This window comes from Atractosteus spatula, chromosome 11 (assembly GCF_055471065.1).
Source record: "Atractosteus spatula isolate fAtrSpa1 chromosome 11, fAtrSpa1.hap1, whole genome shotgun sequence".
NCBI lineage: Eukaryota > Metazoa > Chordata > Actinopteri > Semionotiformes > Lepisosteidae > Atractosteus > Atractosteus spatula.
Window position 1 is genome coordinate 43999426 of NC_142716.1, and position 22467 is coordinate 44021892.

General features: G+C 37.0%; 2 protein-coding genes across 8 annotated transcripts; one reads left to right on the plus strand and one right to left on the minus strand.

Moving 5' to 3' along the window:
• Positions 1-131: 131 nt before the first annotated feature.
• On the minus strand, positions 132-6529 carry cenpx (centromere protein X). Of its 2 annotated transcripts, XM_088927969.1 has the most exons (5): positions 6371-6438; positions 6005-6056; positions 5402-5455; positions 3850-3938; positions 132-752 (listed from the first exon to the last, which is right to left on the minus strand). In XM_088927969.1, the coding sequence occupies exons 1-5, from the start codon at positions 6404-6406 to the stop codon at positions 738-740; spliced, it is 246 nt and encodes an 81-aa protein (XP_088784095.1). In that variant the 5' UTR covers positions 6407-6438; the 3' UTR covers positions 132-737. The 2 variants fall into 2 exon arrangements, with proteins under 2 accessions (XP_088784095.1, XP_088784094.1); XM_088927968.1 differs by lacking the exon at positions 6005-6056 and having other exon boundaries at positions 610-752; positions 6371-6529.
• Positions 6530-9834: 3305 nt separating this feature from the next.
• Positions 9835-22458, plus strand: LOC148824121 (uncharacterized). 6 transcript variants are annotated; one of them, XM_088927922.1, is made up of 10 exons: positions 9837-9981; positions 12568-12623; positions 14408-14431; positions 14806-15158; positions 16116-16157; positions 16364-16413; positions 16985-17373; positions 19001-19216; positions 20852-21070; positions 21363-22458. In XM_088927922.1, exons 4-10 carry the CDS (start codon positions 15151-15153, stop codon positions 21564-21566), a joined length of 1128 nt encoding a protein of 375 aa, XP_088784048.1. In that variant the 5' UTR covers positions 9837-9981; positions 12568-12623; positions 14408-14431; positions 14806-15150; the 3' UTR covers positions 21567-22458. The 6 variants fall into 6 exon arrangements, with proteins under 6 accessions (XP_088784047.1, XP_088784048.1, XP_088784046.1 ...); XM_088927921.1 differs by lacking the exon at positions 14806-15158 and having other exon boundaries at positions 9835-9981; positions 14387-14431; XM_088927920.1 differs by lacking the exon at positions 14806-15158 and having other exon boundaries at positions 9838-9981.
• The last annotated feature ends 9 nt before the right edge of the window (positions 22459-22467 follow it).

The window sequence follows — 22467 nt, forward strand, 5'->3', positions numbered from 1 at the left end:
CTCTGAATCCGAAGCACAACTGCCTAGTTACCTCAAACCATCAATGATCCAGTGCCCGAGGGGGAAAGAGGTCACTTCGATTTCAAAAACACCAGCTTTACAGTAATTATTCGATATTATTGTGCTTCTTTGTGTTGTATATATCTTTATTAGTGGTTTGAAAGGGTTTCCTGTGTAGAAATATTGTTGTTAAAGTACAGAGCACTTAAAACACACACAAATAGTCTACATTCACACAATTAAAGTATAGCACTGGTGGAACAGTGCCGTACACCACAAATTATTTCAGCTCGTTTAAAGCAAATTACAATACATTAAGCAAGGCAACACTGAAATGAGAAACACAGTACTGTGTGTACATTCTGTATGATAAGCTTTATCCAGACAGCTAAAAAAGGTTGGAAGCCTGGTTATTGGTCACCGAACACTCTGTGTAAAGTAAATGACCTATTGTTGTTTAGATTCTTTAAAAAAATCATTTAGGTTTACAAAAGAGTCCTGAAAGGGTTCTTAAATTTTATGTTGTATAGTTGTCTCTTAGTAATTTCATAAATGTAACTATGGAAATAACTGCCTTCCAAAGATTAAACAAAACAGATCAAAAGAATGAAATGCTTCAGCCCTTGGAAATGAATGTATTCACTGCACAAATCACCAGAACAAAGTGAAATATCACTTCCAGGGACGGTCGATTCATGCTAGGAGTGCCTTCTATTGGCTCAGCACGGTGAATGACACTAAAAGTCCAAAAGCTGTGGGAGAAGGAGAGAACAAGAGGGTTGCGTGAGATTGAGAGGAAGATTAGACTGTTAACACAGTACACCTGTTTGCTGCTTTAGGTAGTATTGGTAGACCAGTGGCGGGTGCTCTCCCTCTGGACAGGAATTACCAGTGTCCCAAAGTGGTAACAGGGGAGTAGTCTTATATACTGTAGCTGTCCTTCAGCACAGACATTAAACAAAGGTTCTAACTTGTTAAGGACTCCATGGGAGTTCTCATAGGAGGTGTTGTGATTAAATTTCACACTGGCTTTGTATAATCTGCCTTTCCTAAAGTCCACCCTTTATTCAACTGGTGAACCGGTTTCTCACTGCTCTGACTGACAAAGCCATCGTAGTGGACTTCTGCAAAATCAATTAGGAAAGGCGAACCAGAGGGCACGAGTGGGAGCTACTGTACATGGAAGAGGATCTGAAACTGAGATCAGGAAGCATTTTCTCATGCAAAAGGTTGGGAGAGTATGGAACAAACTCATATAATGTTCAAACTAGGGCTGGGCGATATGGCCAAAAACATTATCACGATAAAAATTGTCATATCAGTCGATATCGATAATTATCACGATAAATGTCAAATCATTATTTCTTTCAAGTTTAAAGGCAGATTTTTTCTCCTGAGTAAAAGTTGAAGAAACCAGACAGTTAACTGGTAAATTAAACAACTTTTTATTTTAAGAACACAACAAACACTTGCCAAACAGCAGAAACATTAAACAAATCTGTTAGTTGCCCGGTCTGCAACACGCACGCGCACTCGCGCAGTATTGTGTGCGCATGCGCATATCATGCGCATATATATCGCATATGATCTATATATCATGCACATATATATCGAACATTTATCGAACTTTTGTTAAAATTATATCGAGAAAAATTATATCGCGATAATTATCGTTATCGAATTATCGCCCAGCTCTAGTTCAAACTACTCAGCCACATTAGTGATGCCAAGCCCCTTGGCTTTCTCCAAAAACAGCTGAATGCGATCCTTGAATCAATCATCTTTTAGCTACCAAACAGGCTAGATGGACCATACAGCCTCCTCTCATTTTTTATGTATCTGTTTGTATGTGTAGGGGATCTGTTCTTCAGGGGTGGGATCTTTTGGGAAGAAAAGCACTATACCAAAGCAAGGAACTAGGGAGGGTTTGTTTTAAAAATCATATTATACTTTAGTCCTAGTTTATGAATTTTAGTTTTAGCAGAATTAACGTCACATGATGAAGACAAACACAGTATCTACAGTATGATATCCAGGATGCTTCTCCAAAATGCATGTACAGTAAATGCCTGCAAATCACTTTTGTATTTTGTTACAAAACATATAAAACAAAGTGAACAGCTGAAGTGTTGCTTTAAAAAAAAAATCGCAAAAACAATTATTTGACATCCAACCTTGGTTTTGGTGAAAGTAATCAGAAAGTTGACTCATTTTATATTCTTTAAAGATCTATACAGTCTTTGCAAATGTTGTAGTTACATTCAATCATTTTGAAATAGTTTTTATATTCAGCAATTTAATCAGCTGAAAGCATAAACAGAATTTGGTGTTTAGGAAAAACAGCTAAACCTAATTCATTAGGCATGTGTGTGAGGTAGTATCGGCAATTATTTCCATTACGTTAAACAATAAATGTAATTTAGAAAGGAGATGAATAATTCAAGCTACATTTAATCACATGCTATCTTAGGCTATGCATTTATTTCTGTCTTATTTTCAAAGAAAGAAAACAATCACTTAATATATTAAACAGATCAGACACTAGAACAGGGTTGGAACCCTGATTATCGGTCACCGAACAGTCTGTACAAGTAGATAGCAGATCATATCTTGGTAAAATCACTTATAATTTGTAGATTTGTAGGCTATAAGTATCTAATTAAAATGGATTACAAATTTCTGTGCTTGTTTTAAGTACTAACAGGAAGCCTGCACTTTATTATGATACGCTGTTCAGTTTCATATTGTGCGCCATTCAATGGTTTCTTGAAAGCTTTATATTGATACTTTCTTCAGTATTTTAATGACACATACCTCTTCATGATTTCAAGAATTTCAAGTATTCTCAACTAGTGTGAAACATCTAGACAAGGCAGCACATTTTCATGATGCACACAGAATAAATTCTACAGTCAGAGATTTGGATCTGATTATGTTGCAAAGTACAAAAGTAACAAGAAGCTTCTTATTAATTTAAGTGACAAGATAAAAAAAAGTGTACACATTTTCAAGGATTCGCTTCTCTGTCCTTTTGACATTTTGCGCTTATGCACTATGACCTGACTCCGTAAAAACACCTGAGCTGTTGCATTTGAGAGCTAAACCACAGAGCAAGCAGAAAACATTGACACCTGTTGTCACCTTATTCTGACAACTCACTAACTACACTACAGGAAATTGGAACTGTTGCAGTTTTGATTATATATCAAAATATATGTATATATTTTGTACTTTAATTTTTTATTGTAGTTATTCTTAAAATCTGCTTTAGCTAATGGTGACCCAGAAGAGTTATTTTACATGTTGTTTGCACATATTTTGGTAGAGTATCAAAGAAAAAAGTTTTGATATCCACAAATCTTTCTTAAAGGCGATACCTAACATTTCAAAGCCACTTGTACTTATTGTGTTTGTCTTGAACAAATCTGAATCAGGGAAAGAAATACAGGCACAGATTGTAGATTGAGGAAAAGAATCAACTTTAGGTAAAACATTGCACAAACATAATACTTCTCTAGAAAAAGTCTTTAAAAAATATCACCATTCTGATGTAGTTCTAAACTTGCAGAGGAGCAGAATGTTTCTTTTCCTTCCTTAGGGGGACCGTTTTTTAAAATAAAAAAATGTTTTTTTAATCAAAAATAAACATAAATAGACTAAAAAATAAACAAGAAACATGTCACGAAATGTCAAGCTAATAAATTATCTTCATAGACAGAGGAAGATGAAGACTTCTGTAAGCTGAGTGAAGTTTGAAGTGGCCCAGATACAACGAGAAAATTGACCATGTGATGTCTGAGCAGGACCAGACTCTATAGACTGGTCCTGGACATGTTTATTCCCACATACCAGCTGTGGCAGGATCTTCTCGAAGTGATCGATGTCAACACTCTCGCTGTCTTCAGTCACTGCCTGCTTCACTGATCGCTCCGCAGCTTCTGGAACATGCAATGGGCACATGGCACGAGCCTCAGTGATACAACATCACCCTGCAGCTCACAGCTGGCAGCCCACTGAACCTCAGCAGGTGTGAGCCTGGCCAGTACCTGGAGGGGAGACTCCTGGGAAAGCTCAGGCTGCTGCTGGGAGAGGTGTTAGTGGGGCCAGCAGGGGGCGCTCACCCTGCGGTCTGTGTGTGTCCTAATGCCCCAGTATAGCGACGGGGACACTATACTGTAAAAAGGCGCAATGTAAAATCAAGATCCTGACTCTCTGTGGTCACTAAAAATCCCAGAGTGTTTCTTGAAAATAGCAGATGTGTAACCCTGGCGTCCTGACCAAATTACCCCGTGGTGTTTACCAATCACATGAACTGAACTGGCTTCATCACTCTGTTCTCCTCCCCACCAATTGCTGGTGTGTGGTGAGCGGACTGTCGCTTTATCCAAGTTAGGCTGCACACCGGTGGTGGTGGATGGATCCCCATTACCTGTGAAGCGCTTTAAGTGGCGAGTCCACAGTGTTATATAAGTGTAAGGAATGTATTATTGTTATTAAAGTCCTCCCTCTGGCCTGAGGTAATATAGGTGTCTTGCCCTCACCCCCCTCCTCTTCCTGCTTTTTAAAACAATCACCTGGCCAGCTGGCTTCCTGCAACATTCCCTTATGTAACATGGCCAAACATGGTGAAATATTTTTTTACAATAAAAAGATTAGTTGGCTGGCCTGTGGATGTGTTGTTTTTTCAAACATTTATTTAAATTAATTTAATAGTGTACTCAGAAACAGAAGTAAAAAAAAGCACATTAAGAAAGACGGCAGAAGGATGGTGGTAAAGAGCAGCTGCAGTGGTTTTTGTTAAAAAATACAACTTTCTATTTTTTCCCCAGAGGATAGCCTTTCAGTCGTCACGTACAAGAAGCTCAGACGTACTGTATAAAGAAACCTTCCGTGTTTCTTAAAGCCGTGCAGTAATTTGAGGACAGTTTCATGAGGAGTGAACAGATTAAGCATTGCTATTTTGCCTTAAACCTCAATTACAAATATCAATATTACACTTGTATGCAGCAAATCTTCACGTGCCACAATTAAGATAATTAAGACAAAGTTTTAGCTTGCTTATCTTCTATTATGTTCTATTCTATTGTCACAGAACGTATCAGAAACAAAACAGCTGTAGTTCTACAACTGGCTTCTTTATGTAGAAATGGTCATTGCTTTTTTCTTTCATCTTACTTTTAAATGAATGGTTTATCAAATATTTCCAGTATATTAACAGGAAATATTACCATAGCAAACTGTTAAACATAATTTGGTTAATGTAAAACATCTTGGGTAGACTAATTTTATTTACAAAAGAACCAAATGAAAAATACAGCTTGCTTTAAATTTGCTACGGTGCAGCTGTGTGAATGAGATTTATCCCAGTTGTATCAAGAGTGAGGAATTAGGAAACCCTTACCTTGTACAAACACCTTCAACATCTCTGCCATAAGGATTAAGGCATCACTGCTGACTATAAAAAAAGATAAAGGCAGTTTTTGTTAATTACATTTTACTTTAAAAAAATATTTCAAAGATTTTTCATGTTCATTTCGCTATAACTATTAGAGTTTTCATAAAAGGGGATAATTCTTACTTTAAATCATAAAACGTACTGCTAAATATCCAAATCATGGCTCTTCCTGTACACCTCTCAACAATGTTATTTAACAGCTATGTTAATTAACAAACTAACATCCTACATATAGTATGTGTTTCTGAAACTCATATATACCGTATAATAATTGGTTAATGAAGGCACATTAAATAGTCCTAGGCTGTCTAGTATCTCAGTATCTTATTAATAAGTTTAATATTTTCAGAAGCTACATATTATATTACTGTACTTGCTACAAACGTGCATTTATTACTGTACTCCTCGGTTTATGAATGCAGACCTATTGAGTTTTATAAGTGTTAAGACACAACCAGAGCACCATTGAAGGTAATGTACATATATGACGATATCGACAGTAGATATTTTAAAATACAGCTTGCGTCAATTGCACTAATGACAGCTTACCTCTAGTTTTCTCGTCTTTAAAGAACAATGACAGCAGTTTGTTAACCGTTTCCTGAATGAAGAAATGAACGAATTAACGACCCTTCGTTTTACAAAAATGAGTGCAGCGAGATGTATCGTTTGACTGTTTTCGCGTTGCCTCTTTAACATTAACTACCTGCACCAAAAACGGTAACATAATCGATATTAACCACTGAACTGATCATTAAGAGTAACTACTTTATAAGATACAAAAGGTCACCGCACTTTTGTAGGATTAGCGTTAAATATATAACCTTTTCTTTGAGTAACTGAAAAAGGTAAGCGTTACGATACCTTTGTTTTTATGGTACTTATGGCCAACTTATTATTATAATTATTATTCACCTTTTTGAAAGCGGCGCCTTCTGCTTTGTCTTCCATTGCTCTTCTGACAACACTCCAACTTCTTCCGGTTTCCGGTTTCCCCACCAATCATTTCTCGCGTCTCTGCAGGTCATTAGGGGTCAATGGCAACGCAGTAAAAGCGGCGGACTAGCTTTTTTTTTTTTTAATTTTTATTGATGCTTAACAAAAGAACATACATAGCGGCGGACTAGCTGGGGACGATGCAGTTGTTAGCATCCAGTTCCGTGCGAGACGGGTTTGATGGGTTATAATAGCAATTGCAACGGACGTAGCTGCTGAAATTAGTCCCCAGCTCTTCGGTGAAAATGTTCTCTAGTGCAACGAACCCAAAGTTACAGCTGCTGCACTCTTGAGGTCATTGAAGCCCGGGACACGATACTCTTGCAGGCTAAGCAATTTAGTACCGTACTAAGGGGAACGATGAATCGCATTGGAAAATCCCGGATGTAGTAGTAGGAATTTATCACTGGAAAAACATCGTTTATACGAAACGATGTTAATCTTCCGTCGCGGGGGAAATTGCCGCAGTACAGCAGACTAACAGTGGGGGACTGAACACAAGAAGAGCTACTATTGTAAAATAAAATAATGTAGTTTTGCATCGGTAGTGTGGTGCCAGGGTCATTGGCTTTCAGGAGAAATTGGCTCTGGGAAAGATTGGACTAGTTTGTGCTTGTCTATGTCAATGCGTGTCCCGCAGTGGACTGGCGTCCCATCCAGGTTGTACCCTGCCTTGCTGGGACAGGCTCCAGCTCCCCCGAAACCCTGAATTGGAAGAGGCGGTTAGACAATGGATGGATGTACATACCCACTGTGCACCTCAAGTTTTAATGATTGACAAAATCACAAAACTGACATCTTCTTAAGAGAAGCACAGGGCATGGGAGGCATAAATGACACCATCATAGATCAGATCCTCAAGCTAAATGTCTCCAAGACTAAAGACATGATAAATGACTTCAGGAAAAACTGTTCTGGGCTCCAAGCTAAATTTCGAAGCTAATACTGACTTGATCCTCAAAAAGGGACAACAGCCTCTCTTTTTCTGAAGGAAGCTTAAGCATTTAAAGGTTGATGACTCGTTGTTGATTTTGTTCTGCCGATCCTTCCTTGAATCTGTTCTTTTACCCTGATCTGCTGGTTTGGTGACTTGATCCTGAGAGGCACGAACAAACTGGGCTGTCTTGTGCAAATATTCTCTGAAGGTCATTGCTGCTGATCTTCCAGCTCTCTCCACCGTCTATCATTCACGTGTTTGTGCGTAAAGTAAAGTCGATCTGTGACGATCCTTCAATGATTTCCAGTTACTCCCATCAGAACGCAGATACCGGCTCCCCAACACCAAAACCAACAGACCTATGTTCTCATACCTGTAGCCATATCGTTACTTAACACTTGACTTTCTATGCAAATATGTTGTTCTTGTGGTGTTTTTTCCCGTCCGCCTGAACACCAACACGACTGCTGTAAAACAAATTGCTCCCTCGGGGATAATAAAGACACTCTTTCTCAAATATCATATATGACGCGACTGTGAACTCTTACTGTGCGATAAGAGAAGGACTCAGCCTTCCACGCATAATTTAAATTACCCAGTTCAGAACAACTTCTTATGTGAATTTATATTGTAGCGCATTCGCCTGGCGCTGCGGTCGGAGAGCGCCTGGCTGGGATACGCGGCGAGGAGCAGGAGGGGAGTAGTAGTGGTCAGGGCGGGGACTAGGAAAGCTGCTGACCAGTGCAGCTGACCCGCTGCAAAACGGGCGTACAGTTTGGTGAGATCGCCCGGATTCTTGTAAATAGCTCCCTGGTTTCGCACCCCTGTTCTACTCGTACTCAATTGCCATCCTATCGCTGTGTAGCTACCCAAATAGACCCCAGTGTGTTGCTCTCTCTGCGGGCGTAGTGGTGCTGCGCTGGCTCTGCCGAAAAATAAAGCGCTGTTTTTCAGTCAACGAGTGTCTGGGTCACTGTGTCCGTCCTCGCCGAACCCGGAAATGGTACAGTATTAATAATTAAACAGAGCGTTCTAAATATTATATATAATTTTATTTATCTACAATTGCGTTGCTGGGCTGCCCTGGTCTTCTCAGTGAGAACTGTTGCTCAGAAATGGTGACACTGTGTGCCGGGGGATTTTTTTTAACTTGCCTACGCATTTCTTTAAAAAGCTTTGAAATTCTCGACTACGCTGTTTCATTTTTTCCCGGGGGTTCTTCATGTTCCGTTTGTAAGCGACAGAAAGGGGCTTTTTTTTAATTACATAGAAGTACAATTGCTTAACCGTGTGTTACAAAGGAACGAGTAATAGGTTTCTTCCATGCTGAAAAGAGAAGAAAGAAAACACACCGTTTCGGCTGTGGAGCCTTCTTGATATACAGTATTATTATCGACTTTGGGGCGTCACGGTGGCGCAGTGGCTAGCATTGCTGCCTCGCAGCGCTGGGGGTCTGTCTGTGTGGAGTTTACATGTTCTTCTCGTATTAGTGTGGGTTCCCTCCCAGTCCTCCGGTTTCATCCCACAGTCCAAAAACATATTGTAAGGTAATTGGCTTCTGGGAAAACTGGGCCTGGTGTGAGTGTGTGCGTGTTTGTGTTTATGTCTGCACTGCGATGGGGGCTGGTGACCCATCCAGGATTGGCGCCTTTTGCTTGCCGGGACAGGCTCGGCTCCCCGATGAACCTTATGATGTACTTTCCTGTATTGGATGACGCGGTTAGAAAATGGGTGGACGGATTTTTTTCTAGACTGGGTGGTTTAGTGTTTTCTATAAAAGTAAATGAAAGTACACTACAGCCACTTACTAATAATCGAAACTTAACATTCAGAAATGCTTGCACAATCATTTTCAAAGTGGGAAGGGCAAATTCTGAACAACGCCCAAGCTCTGCTCTTGATAGAACTCCACAGGACTGGCAGAACTTTTAAAACAAAACATCAAAATTTCATATCACAATTTTGGTAAAAACCACTCGGAAATACGTAAGGTCATATGTCCAAAGCCTGCAAGCTGCCAATTCCTAAAGCGATCGCATACCTTTTGATTAAGTAATATTACAATTGCAAACACAAATTGTAATTTACACAGACGCAGCTCAGGGAGTGAGCTCAAGTTTCGCAATAAGTTGTAACACTTGCCACTGAATTCTTAGTCACCAAGCAGCACTAGATTAATAGAAATAACCCTGCCACAAATTGCCTTTGTTTTTAATTTTGTTTAAAGTTTGAGTTGTTATATACGTAACTGATAAATCTATCTTTATCGTCATGGACTCCACTAATTACTTCCGTGTTTTTTTTAATTTTGGGTGTACGATATTTGCACGAACAGCGGCTATCCATACCCCTTGAACTTGAAATCAGATAAAATTATATGTTTTTATATTTTAATGCTGAACTGTGACAACTAGTTTACTTCACATATTTGTTTTAAACAATTTTTTTGCGTTTTGTTTTACTCCCCTCATTAAGCAAAATGTTGTCATGTGACGCAGGGATTTGCGTATCTGCCCGGGTGAGCAGATCTCTCCAGTTTTCCAACGCGACAAGGTTTTAGGTGAAGCGAGCTAAGGGTCTGAGTGTTTGTGAGGTAGGAAAAACGCCCTTATACTTTGATTTTAACTGTCATTGAGAGAACAACTGTCAGAAGAGGACTCTGTCTTTATCAGAAATGTTATTTTACATTTAAAAATACGAATGTACTATGGCGAAAAAGAATACACCAAAACTGTCGCGTTACGGTTTCGCCATTGTTGTCTGAACCAGGAAAAGTTTTATTTTTCAGACTGTATGTTTTTATCTACAGTAAAAATTCTCTTTGGGTAATATTTATTTAAACAAGATGTCTTTATTTGTAGATTAAATACCAATTTACGTGTATCTTACTAAAAAGGCAAAACGTAGTTTTAAAACCAGCTATGCATTATTTCCTTCTGGTATCTCGATTTTATGTTAGTGGTAATCTTGCAGTATCTGAACACTTAAATCGAACGTGTTGCGCACGGAACTAAATGAGATTTTATGAGATGGTTCAAAGAGTCAGAAAATATATTTTAACTGCCATACTTATACTCCGGTTTTCATAGTGAAATTTTCTCATTGTGGTTTTAAATGCAAGGATAATGAAGAATCTTATTTTAAATCTTTATTTACTTATTCGTACACTCATATTAAACATGTCTACTACTTTAATACTACTCAATACTCCTACTTTTAATTACTTTAATATGGTGGTATTCTGTTAATTCCAGCAATTGTTTTATATCGACTTTATATCCCGCAATTGCGACTTTTTATCTCACATTTGCGACTTCGAAATAGCCCACATTTCATTGTCTGTCCTTTTGTTATTGTGACGGATTCGTGTTCTAGGGCTTGTGCCCTCGCCGCTCCCACCCTACTTCGTGCCTCACTGCATCGGCTCGAACCCGGGTCTTGCCAGCTGAGCTAAAGAAGACTTTCTTTAGCCTCGGCGGCCAGCATCCCTGTTATGCGTACAATCTGTATGTCGGCCGTTCCGATACACTACATTCATGAATCGTACAGGATCATAGGATCTATAGGCCTGAAGACCTGTCTTGTACAGTGCCCTGATAAAAATCAAATTAATTATATAAATTTTTATAGAATCCCATTTCCGCCAGGGAGGCTTCCATAGTACCCGGGTGGAATAGTGGACGGTGGGCTTTTTGAAAAAGTTTTTCTTTAAACACCAGAAATACAAAAACGGAGACAGAATATGAAATAAGATACAGAAATAGACACTTCACGTCCAGAGGAATTCACAGTTATAAATGCTGAAACGTGTTCTTTTTACATATTTCCATTGTATGTCCTTTTTTACTTAAAAAAGAAGGTTTAGCTCAGCTGGCAAGACCCGGGTTCGAGCCAATGCAGTGAGGCACGGTGGGAGCGGCGAGGGCACAAGCCCTAGAACCCGAATCCGTTACAATAACAAAAGGACAGACAATGAAATGTGGGCTATTTCGAAGTCGCAAATGTGAGATAAAAAGTCGAAATTCTGAGTTACAAAGTCGGAATTCTGAGATACTGTACCATAACGCGTTTTTTTTTACTCCCTGGCGGAAACGGGCTTCCATACATAGAGATAACATAGGAAAGACCCTACAAATCCCAAGACACGTTTAGAAGTTACCTAATGTAATTCTGAATTGTGTGCCAGTTTTTTTATAGTTGAACTGTTCAACGTGTTCTCGGACACTGTAAATGCATCACTGGCAACAGTAAAAACAAAACAATTTACAGATTCAAATATTCCAGTAATGACGAAACACCATAATCAATTAAAAATTATTTAAAGACATTTATACATTCACATAGGCATGCAATGTACTTTTAAGAATAAGATTAAGATTTAAGTTTTTAAGTAAAAATTTAGCCTTGTATATTATTTAAATCAAATGATTATAACCCATACTTTGCTTTCATTTTCATAACTAAACCTGTCTTTGCTCTCAGATCCTTCCCCAAACTGAACCATCTAACACTTGCGTGGATCAGAACATCGAGTTCTGACTCCTTCTGCATGCTCTGTGTCTAACAAAGTTTTGTAACTATCCTCCCCATTTCCTTAGTCACAGAACACATTTGCAGGAGCCTCTTGGAGAATAATGCAATTAAAAATATTTTCTGCTCTTGAGTTATTTTCTGTCACTTGGTCTTGTATTTTTGTGACAATACAGCATTTTGTGTTGTCTAGAAAAGATTTCCATTAGTGGTCATATCAGGAATTTTTTGGTTAGCTCCGAGTTATTAGTAATGTTTTGTTTAAAAAAAAACAGCCGCTAGTTTGTGTCTTCAACGTCACAACTGTCATCAAGTGCAGAAGCAAAGTAAAACTATTTTTGTCGCAGCAGGGGGTCTCAGTTCTTGTCTAGTACTCTGCATTGTACTAGACTGTATCTGATGTTATCATGCTATACAGCGTTTACTGATAGATTAAATTACTATGAAGGCCTCGCAATGCACAGGAGCAAGAAAGATAAAAAGGTGATATTTGTATGTAGGTATATAGAAGTTACAAGGGTTTGATTTCCTCCTGAAATTTATTTTAAAACTTCATTTAGTGCACTTAATAAAATAATTAATTACTATGTTAGAGATCGACGTGGTTGTACCAAAGTCTGTGATTGTGAATACTGATTTTGTTTTTTAGGTACTCAGTATCCTTAGAGCTCAATGATTCCATTTCGCTTCATCTAAAACCTTGTGGTAATTCATTTCTTTTACATATCATTTGTGAAACATATGTTTGATTCATTTTCAAGTTCCGGTTTATTGTGTAATTGTCAAGCTATGAGGAACATTCAAAACATTTTGCAACTCACATAGGCTGTGACTATTGTACAGTTCATATGAATTGGTGACATCTAATAAATCGCGCATTATTTCATATTTGTATCACTATCTCTGGATATTAATTCTGCCAGTTCTTTCCCGTGCTTATTGGGAAAAATTGACCTTTTAAGCTGTATGTGTTAGAATGTACTGAAAAGAAAATCGATTAAAATGTGGTTTCTAGTTTATCATTAGAGGAAAGTTCACTTAAAAGCTCCAGTACACTCGCCACACACCAGCTATCAGTGGGGAGGAGAACAGAGTGCTGATTGGCCAGAGCCAATTCATAGATGAGGATTATTAGGAGGCCATGATTGGTAAGGGCCAATGGGAAATTTAGCCAGAACACCGGGGTGACACCCCTCCTCTTTTCGAGAAACGCCCTGGGATTTTAAATGACCACATAGAGTCGGTTTTACGTCTCATCCGAAAAACGGTGCCTTTTTTACAGTATAGTGTCCCCTTCACTATACTGGGGTATTTAGACCCACACAGACTGCAGAGTGAGCGCCCCCTACTGGTCCCACTAACACCTCTTCCAGCAGCAACCTTAGCTTTCGCAGGAGTCTCCCCTCCAGGTACTGGTCAGGCTCACACCTGCTGAGCTTAAGTGGGTTGTCGGTTGTGAGCTGCAGAGTGATATGGCTGGTGACAATAGATGTAGGTGTATCCGTTAGAATGTACGAAAAAGAAAATCAATGAACATATGGTTTCCAGTTTATTATTAAAGTAATTTTAATTTAAAATAGAGAACAAGTGGAGTGTCATAAACAGATTGTTCATAGGGCAGGTCAAGGTAAAACAAAACGAGGTGTCATAAGGTAAAGAGAAAGTAATTTGTTCTTTACAGTGTGAGACAAAATACTCTGTCTTCAGAGAGCAGATGCTTTCTGAATCAGTGCACCTCAGTTTCCTGGTTTTTAGATCATCACCCTACCAGTTGTCTTACACCTATTGGTCAGGTGACTGTGGATGGCAGGTCGTTTCCCAATGCTTCCTGGGGAATGTAGTTTAGGCAAGAGTATCCATCTTATCTGAATCTACAGCCCTCTCACACATGGAATCTTATGCTTGAATAGCATCTGAAGCCAGTACCGCATGGTGCAGTGCAAGACCCTTTAAGTCCATTGTTGATGTATGCATATTGAAGCATTTGAAATTTTAGAATTGAGCATTGCTAGCTTGATAGACAGGGGGATTAGTTGCATTGAGATAAAGAGTGTGAAAAATGTTGATAAATAATCCTGTATACCAGAGTTGCAAATAGGTTTGGATGTCACTCCTATAATGAGATAATACAGAATGTAACGCAAGTTAAATGCAACATCAAAAGTGGTAAATGTTAGTGACAAAATAGAATAAATTATAACAAACAAAAAAAGAGCATGATTCAGTGATTTAAAAATGTAATGTTGTCTAATTTTAGTAGCTTGTGTATTCATGAATTTTGAAGCTTGAAGATCCAAGTGAATAAGAATTCATATTCTTGAATGTTGAGCATAAATAATAGTGAGTTTTTCCTAGGTGTAGGTTATCTGAAAGGGATTATTCACAAGGGTTAATATAATTTATTTGTAAATATGTTTTATATTCCCCATTTAAAATTTTTAATTATCACTTTACCACCTAATGATTAGGTATTATGTTTTTTTATTCAGGAAAATGGTTGCAAGGACCCTAAGGTAAGTTGTAAAAGTGTTTTTCCTTGTTCATGATTTAGAAACATTTGTAAAAATAGTCTTGTTTACTGGCTTTCTACTATCTTTTAATTAGTCCTATATTTGACACTCAAACAGTTAAGTAACTGTATATATAAGTTAAGTAAATATATATATATCTTTTCTGTACCCTCTATAAACTTGTATATCAGTCCCTCTAAGAGGGTTGAAGTGTATTTTGCAGAAGCAGAAATCTTGGCTAAAATCGTATGAATATCATGTATGGAATTAATAAATGGATTTAAATAAAAGCATTCAAAGTTCTGCTGTATCCCCATTTAAGTAAAATTGCAGTTTTCAAATAACATTACTAATGATTTAAAAAAATTTCTTCATAGCCTGAATAACCCTGTCTTTCCCTAAAAATGAAATCTGCACAAATTTGGGATTCTTGTGTTTGTCCAAGAGGAGAAAATCCATAAGACCTGCATGGGCAGATAGACAGATATAACTGACCTACAGTGCTGTCTGTCTCTTGGGCCCATGGTCACGTTTCATGGAAAGTTCTCCTAGGGACAGACAAGAAATGCCAGATTTGTACAAATATTTCATTAAATGAGGGAAAGGCAGGTATAGTCAGAAAGCCAACGTACATCTCTTACAAATGGTAAGAGATGTACATTGGAAAATTGGATGGAACGGTGGAAAATTGGATGCCAGACAGGTCTTATTAGACCATTTGTATGGGAAGGTAAGGGTCTTTGTTTCTGTAGAACCAAAGGAGTTTTGAAATTTTATTTGACTTAACTCTTTTTTTGTTTAATTTTTTATTTATTTAGGCAAAGAATACAGTTAATTTAATATGATCCGCTATTGCATGAATTCAGTCTTGCAATAATCAGGCTTGCAAACTCAAAAGTAAACTCAAAGATTTACATTTATCTGTTTAGAAAAGTTATACTTGGCTTACAAAAGCAGTACGAGAGAAATTTCATATTTTGCTGTTCATTCCTTTTCCCGATTTTTTTAATCTTCTCTTCAATCCAATTTGTCAAGTCAAGATTGTATAAGTATTCAAACATTTTAGGTGCATTAAATTGCCTTAAGCCATGTTAATGAACTTGGGAAGCTGGGCTCTGTACAATAACAGTGGTTCACATGATTGGACAATAAATTCATCTGTCTCTGTACAATTCCTCAATCGTAAAGAATTTCAAGCAAAGATTCAACAAGGACGACTAAGGATCAGGAGAAAATTTTAAAAAATGTAAAACCATAGAGAATTATTCAGTTAACACCATCCCTACAGTCAAGCAAGGTGGTGACAGCATGATGTTACATTTTTACTTCTCTTCAGCAAAGAAGTTTGTCGAGACGAAGAGACAATAGATGGAACAAAGTACTGACAAATCTTAGAAGTAAACCTGCTTCGGACCCTAAACTGAGACATAAATTCAACATTTCAGCAGAATAATGACCCAAAGCTTATGTCCCGAGCTATACTGGAGTGGCTTAAGAAAAAAAGAAAGATGGTGTTCTTGAGTGGCTAGTCAAAAATGCTGTTGAGAATCTATGGAAATACTTTAAGCAACTTGAGATAACTTTAGCAAATCTGTCAAGAAGAGTTTTCAAAAACCGTGGTTGCTGCTAAAGATGCTTCTACCAGATATTGGGTTCTTTGGTTTATGTTTAATTTTTTTCTTTTTAGTCTCTGCGGACATTTAATGTACATCACCCTTAGAAGTCCTCAGTAAGAACATTAAGGTTTCTAATAAGTTAATGTTTAAAAAATGTGATAGCTGCAATCGGGGAATGAATGTATGTCTTCAGAGACATAGCTAAATATAACAATTAGAAGTAAACAAGAAGCAAAGAAACTGGAATGTTTAAACTTTTGTGGGAATACTATAAAATGAACTCTGGAAATAAATAATTAACTCTGGACTTTTACTCTAGGAATTTGGAACACGAAAAGTTGAAAGATGCATTCTGCAGTGTCAGCAACGGTAATGTTGAATTTTATTTTTCTTATTCTTGTTAATAGATTAAATGTTTCATCATTATTTTTGTTCTTCTTTTTTTGATTTAATAAGCTTAATAAAATGAAGTTGTTTTGAAAACAAAATAAGAATATTAAAAAAGATTAAACTGTTCATAGGTGGCCCAGTGATGCTGGGGCCATGAGTTCAATTTCTGGAGTGTTTTCTGTGTGTGTTCATGTTGTGTGGGTTTCCTCCAGGCGCTCTGGTTTCCTCCTACAGGTCAGAGATATCCTATAAGGAAATGTGTGTTTGAGTTTGTGTGTGCCCTGCGATGGACTATTGTCCTGTCCGTGGCCTTTTCATCTTTTTCCATGCTTGACAATCCGAAGCCTGTTGTGCTATTAAAAATGTTAAGCTCAACTGATGTGTTTTAATGGACAACTCTTTTTCTTACACATGTTGTTAAGACAAATCAATTAATTCAGTTTTCTGCTTTGAATAATAAAGCCTGTATTTTCTCTCAAACAACTGTTGTGTTGGAAAGGCTTGCCCTTCATTATGCTCTGTTTGAACATTTGTTTTACTTTTTTCTCAGATGATCCAGGTTACCTTGACCACATATCCTCACAGGTGGTCAAGTACCGACACACAAAGGTTCCTCTTCCGAAGCCACAGAAATATGACTTGAGAATCGGGGGCCTGAGTGACACCGTCTACTCAGGAAACGAAGAGGAGCTTGAAGCTTGGAAAGATTTTTACCTCCCAGAAAGTACAGAGATGGAAGTCATTGGTACAATTGATCATTTTCCCAGTTTGGCAGTAGGTCTGCAGCTGATCATCTTAGCAGGCGAAGATGGTAAAGTCTACGCTTACGAAAACGAGGTGTTGCACCTAGTGGCCGAGAGCCTGAACGATCTGTTTGATTCCGGAGCTGTCTTTCCTGGCATCAGATCCTACAATCTTGGGGAATGTTTTGAGGAGCCGGTAAGATTTTAAGCTTTTAAAAAAAAAGACTGCATTTTCTGCTGTTTGAGACACAGCAGCAGCTATGTAACTTGTTCCAGTTTAGTAACTTGTGAGCCACAGTTTGCATCCATACCACAAACATCAAAGTGGGCTGCTGACACTCAGCAAAAATATTGACACTGAAAAAAATACTTATACTGAAAAAACAAGTATTTTTGTATTTAGAAAAGGGTTACATTCACCACCTTTTGCCATTCACAGCATCACTCTGTGCACACAACTCACATTATTTGTGTAGTTAAATGGTACAGAATTGTGCTTTATACATTTACCTTCCTGTTTGTAATATTGTCTTTTTGTGGAAGTAAAATACATGTTAACATGGCTCTCTACACTAACTAGTAAAAAGAGGGAACTTGACTGAAAAATTGTCAGTTCAACAGCAAGTGCACCAACATTGTCTTTATCTACCACCTGTCAAAGTGTTATTCTATGATGAATTTGCTGTACTCCTGCTCACTACAAATGTCCAAACCTATACACTGGGATCAGTCTTCTCTCATACAAACTTAGCCTTACCTTTGGAGTGAAAAGCACAATGTAAAGGCTTTTAAAATTATAAAGTGCAACCAGCTTGGTTCCCTAAGCATCGGAAAACTGTAGAATTACCTCCAAATATTTTGATGTTAAGAATTCCTCCATAAGCTAGACTTGATTAATGTGGCTGAAGGAAACTTCACATTAAACTTACAATTAACTAATAATGCTGAACACAAGACACTGTCCTGTTTCTGAGTGAATTTCAGTTGTATAGCAATCAGTACTCAATTTCTGCGAGTATAGTGTATCTGCTTGACATTGATCCTAGAAATCTCTTTACTACAGAAAAGCACAGAACTCTCCTTTTTACACATGGTTTTGGTTAAATTCACTCGGTTTCATTTACTTCAGGAATTAACCGTAACTTTTGAATTTCAGTTTCTGTGATTTTAATTTTTGCTGCAAGTACTGCAAGCCCACATACTGTACATTGGTTGGAGCGTGAGCCAGGCAAAACCAAAAGAAGTTAGTTTACACATGGTTTTACCCTTTGTAAAATAAAAGAAAGCTGCTGCTCCAGTTTTTTTAAAACAGCAGCCTCCCGCCCTGGTTCTTATTAAACATCTGGTTCTTAGAGGATGTCTGTCTGTATTTCAGTTTAGTATAGATTTTTTTGGGAAGTAAATGGAAGAAAACTATAAAGATTGATTAATCACCACAGGCGCAACAGAATAAAACATACCAAATAAAATAGTCTATTTTGATTAAATGTACATTATTAAATTCTTATTTTGTATTACTGTGTGGCAGGCAGTCTGCAAGAGTCAGTGCCTGAGGGGAGCTGGCTGACAATTTTTGCACCCCTGATACCTGCTGGCTGAGCTCCTCTGTATTTAATAGCTTGTGTCTTCTCAGCAGGGATGTGAGGTAGGCTAGAGAAAGCCACAGCTAAAGAGACAAAAGACACCTAAAGAGTAAACGATTGTCAGCATAAGACAGACAAACTGCAAAAAAAATAAATGTTTTGTTTCTCTTGTGGCAAATAAAAAAGTGCTCCGTATCTGCTGTATTTTTATGTCATTTGTTTTTTTTTTATATTTGAAAGACTGAGGAAGAACTAGAAGAAATTATGCAAGACGATGGAATAAAGGAAATTAAAGCAAAAACAAAAGAAATCCTCAAAAGCACAGAAGCTGAATTTTTGGAAATCCTGGATCTTATTGAAAGCAAGAGAGTGTCCAAGGCTGTTGTTCCCTATCAGAGTAATAAGTCTTCAATAACATTGTGTAATGTCTTAACTGGGGAATATTTAGTGGACTCGGTAAGATTTAACGCTAGTTATCCATTTCCCTCTATTAGTATGGTGACTTCCTTGGACAGGATCTTTTCATGTTTTTATTTCTTTTTTTATTTGCTTATATTCATAGACATTTCACTAGGAATAATGTCATCCAAGAATCAGATGCTTTGTGCCTATTGAGTGTTTTAGCTAGAGTAGTTTCGGCTAAACCCATTTGGTTAAGGGGCTATAGATGAGGAGACTTGAAACCCATTGAGTGAGGAGTTAGCCAAGGGGGAGCTGCGAAGGTGGAGGTGGGGTGGAGGAGGCAATGCATGAGGCAATGCATAAAAAGAGGTTTTCGTGTGAGATAAATTTCTATATTTAAATTTAGTAATGATTATGATATAAAACAGCAGGGTGAAACTGGCTTGTTTGTCGCTATTCCTCCCAAACTTTGTTTATGAAATCTTGTTTATTGTTTAGAAGATACCGTTTTCCAGGGTGACTCACAGCTGCATACAATCTGTGCATTAAGTTAAATATTCAGCTGAATTCCTGAGTTCTTGTTCGTTAAGGACCCAAGATCCTGTGACACTGTTTGCAACAGTTAGAGAGCCCAGATTGCACAAGTTCTGAAATCTCAAAATACACCTTTATAAAAGCAGAATGTCCTGCAGTCTGCAAGCATCCTCTATACTAAGTGAGTTATTGCTATATTTGAATCACATCCCTAACTATACCAGAATCTAGATCATTGATATAAATTAGGAAGAGCTGTTCCTTAGTACAGATACTTGAGGTAGTCAGCTACTTACATTGCCTCAGTTTGGGCATTTCATTTTGTCTGTTCTGTCTTTACTAACCATTAATCAATTCTCAATTCAAACACGTGCATTTCTCCAAAAGCCAACAGATTGTATACTATGTGTGTCTATTACTGTTATTGCTTGTTCAAAGATTTGTAAGTTTTGTTAAGCAAGACTTAATTTCTCTAAATCCATATTGAAGGTTTCCTAGGACGTTATATCCATACCTTATTTGTGTAGGTGATGCTCTAGTTCTAATTATTGTTTTTATAACCTTACATGAAAAAATGGTCTATAATTGTCTTTCAGTTTTGTCACCTTTTTTTGCAGGAAGGCACAGGAAGGTTAATATTTCTTAACTGCATCAGTACCACACCTGTCTTGAACGACTGTTACAGTAGTTGTCAATGGCTTATGAATAACATGAATAACATTCCTTGTTTCCTTTAGAACATTAGTACAATTGGTAGAATACCATCAGGCCACGGACATTTATTAAGATTCTAATACATAAAACAGCACTGCTTCTTCTGTGCTAATACTGTTTAATACAGAACCTTATCCTTTCCTCTATGCTGTTTATTTCATTAAAAACAAATAAGATTGATGTCCATTGACACCATTTTTGTCAATTACATATTTGCATTTAGTTTTGAGATGTAGGTTTGGAAAAGTTTGTTGTATTACATTATTAATCCATGTAGAGGAACAATGCAGAAATACTTACTTATGTAAATAATGGGAAGCCATGAATTACCTATATAATTTATTCCTTTATAAATGTAATAGGTCTGAGAATTAACATCTTTGTGCAGTAACTTAATTAAATGTTTTAGGAAAATATATAATTTATTTTTGTATTTTGAAGACACGAATGAAATGCAAGATCCAAGATGAAGATATAAAGCGAAATGAAAAAAATGTTTCAGGAATCCTAGACATCCGCCCAAACATGTTCCATGAAGTTCTGGACATCCTGAATCATGATGAAATCAAGAGAGTGTCCAGGGCTGTTGTTCCCTATCAGAGTAATAAGTCTTCAATAACATTGTGTAACGCCTCAACTCTGGTATATTTTATGGACTTGGTAAGATTTTAAACCACTGAAATAATTAATAATATTATAACAAATGGATAATTCAACATTCCATTTTAAGAAGCATGTTTATAGACTTTTGTTGTATTACATTAATAATCTAAGCAGAAGAATGATGTGGAGACACCAATGTACAGTATGTACTTATACTTTAATAAGAAGGCATAAGTTACATATTACTTTTTTACATACATGATAAGCCTGCAGATTAACATCCTTGTACTGCAACTGTTTTCAAATATTGTGGGACATTAGTTAATATATCTGTTTTTGCATTTTAAAGGGGGAAGACGATCTGAAAGAAAGAAGTATGCGAGATGTAATTAAAAAAATCATCCAGATCCCATATCCAGAGCTGAAAACCCTGTATCACATTGAAAGAAAGACTCATCCACTTGAGAAGTTTCCAAGTGGAGTATTAGCAGTTCTTTGCTTTCTGTACCGTCTTGTGGGTTTCAAACCACCTCTGGCCATACACTATACATAAAAATTGATTAATTTACATCCATTATCTTTTATTATCTCAATATAGTAACAAATGGAAATGGGTCAACAAGAGAAAGAAATGTGTGCCTTTAGTAGCATCCTTGGTTTAAATTAACATTAGCATGTCCTGAATCACTTAGCATAAAGGTGCCCCTATTTGGGCATAACATCTCAAGGAATTTAGCCAGCAACAGGCATGTTATGTTGGAGGCGTTGTTTTGTGCATCGATGCAGAATCGTACAAGAGAGAATCACGATGCATCTAATAATTTTTTTCCCTTTAATAATTTAATTCTTTTTTTAACTTTAATAATGTTTTGCTTTTCCTGCCACAATTCAGACTGATAGAACAACTGATCAATGTTTCTGATATAATTGTAAAATAATTGAGTACACAAATAATGATGTATGGAGAGTTAACACAGGAAAATGGCTTACAAGTAGTCTAAAAAAATCAGAATGACTTTTAACGTTCAAAATTTATAAATTTGATTTTGAACCTGCTTAAAGTTTCCTTTACTACCTTTACTACTTTAATACCTTTACTCAATAAAGTATCTTTATTATGAATTTGTTTTATGGGAAAATTATATTCCAGACTTGACCAATTTAAATATCAATAATTGTGTGTAATAAGTTTTACTTTTAATGCTTAAGAGTATTTTTCTGTATTTTTTATAAACAATGCATAGAAGGGTTTTTTTCACAGTGCTTGCACTCAAAGGTTTTGAAAGCTTTTTCCATCAGAACATAATCACAGAAAATCACACATGTTGGTAAAATAAACAATAATTTGGGTAATCCTAATATATTTGAGTGAATTGTTATAACAATGCATGGATGTTTTCTATGTTATTGCAACAAGACAAATAAAGAAAATTTTAAAAGATGAATATCTGTGT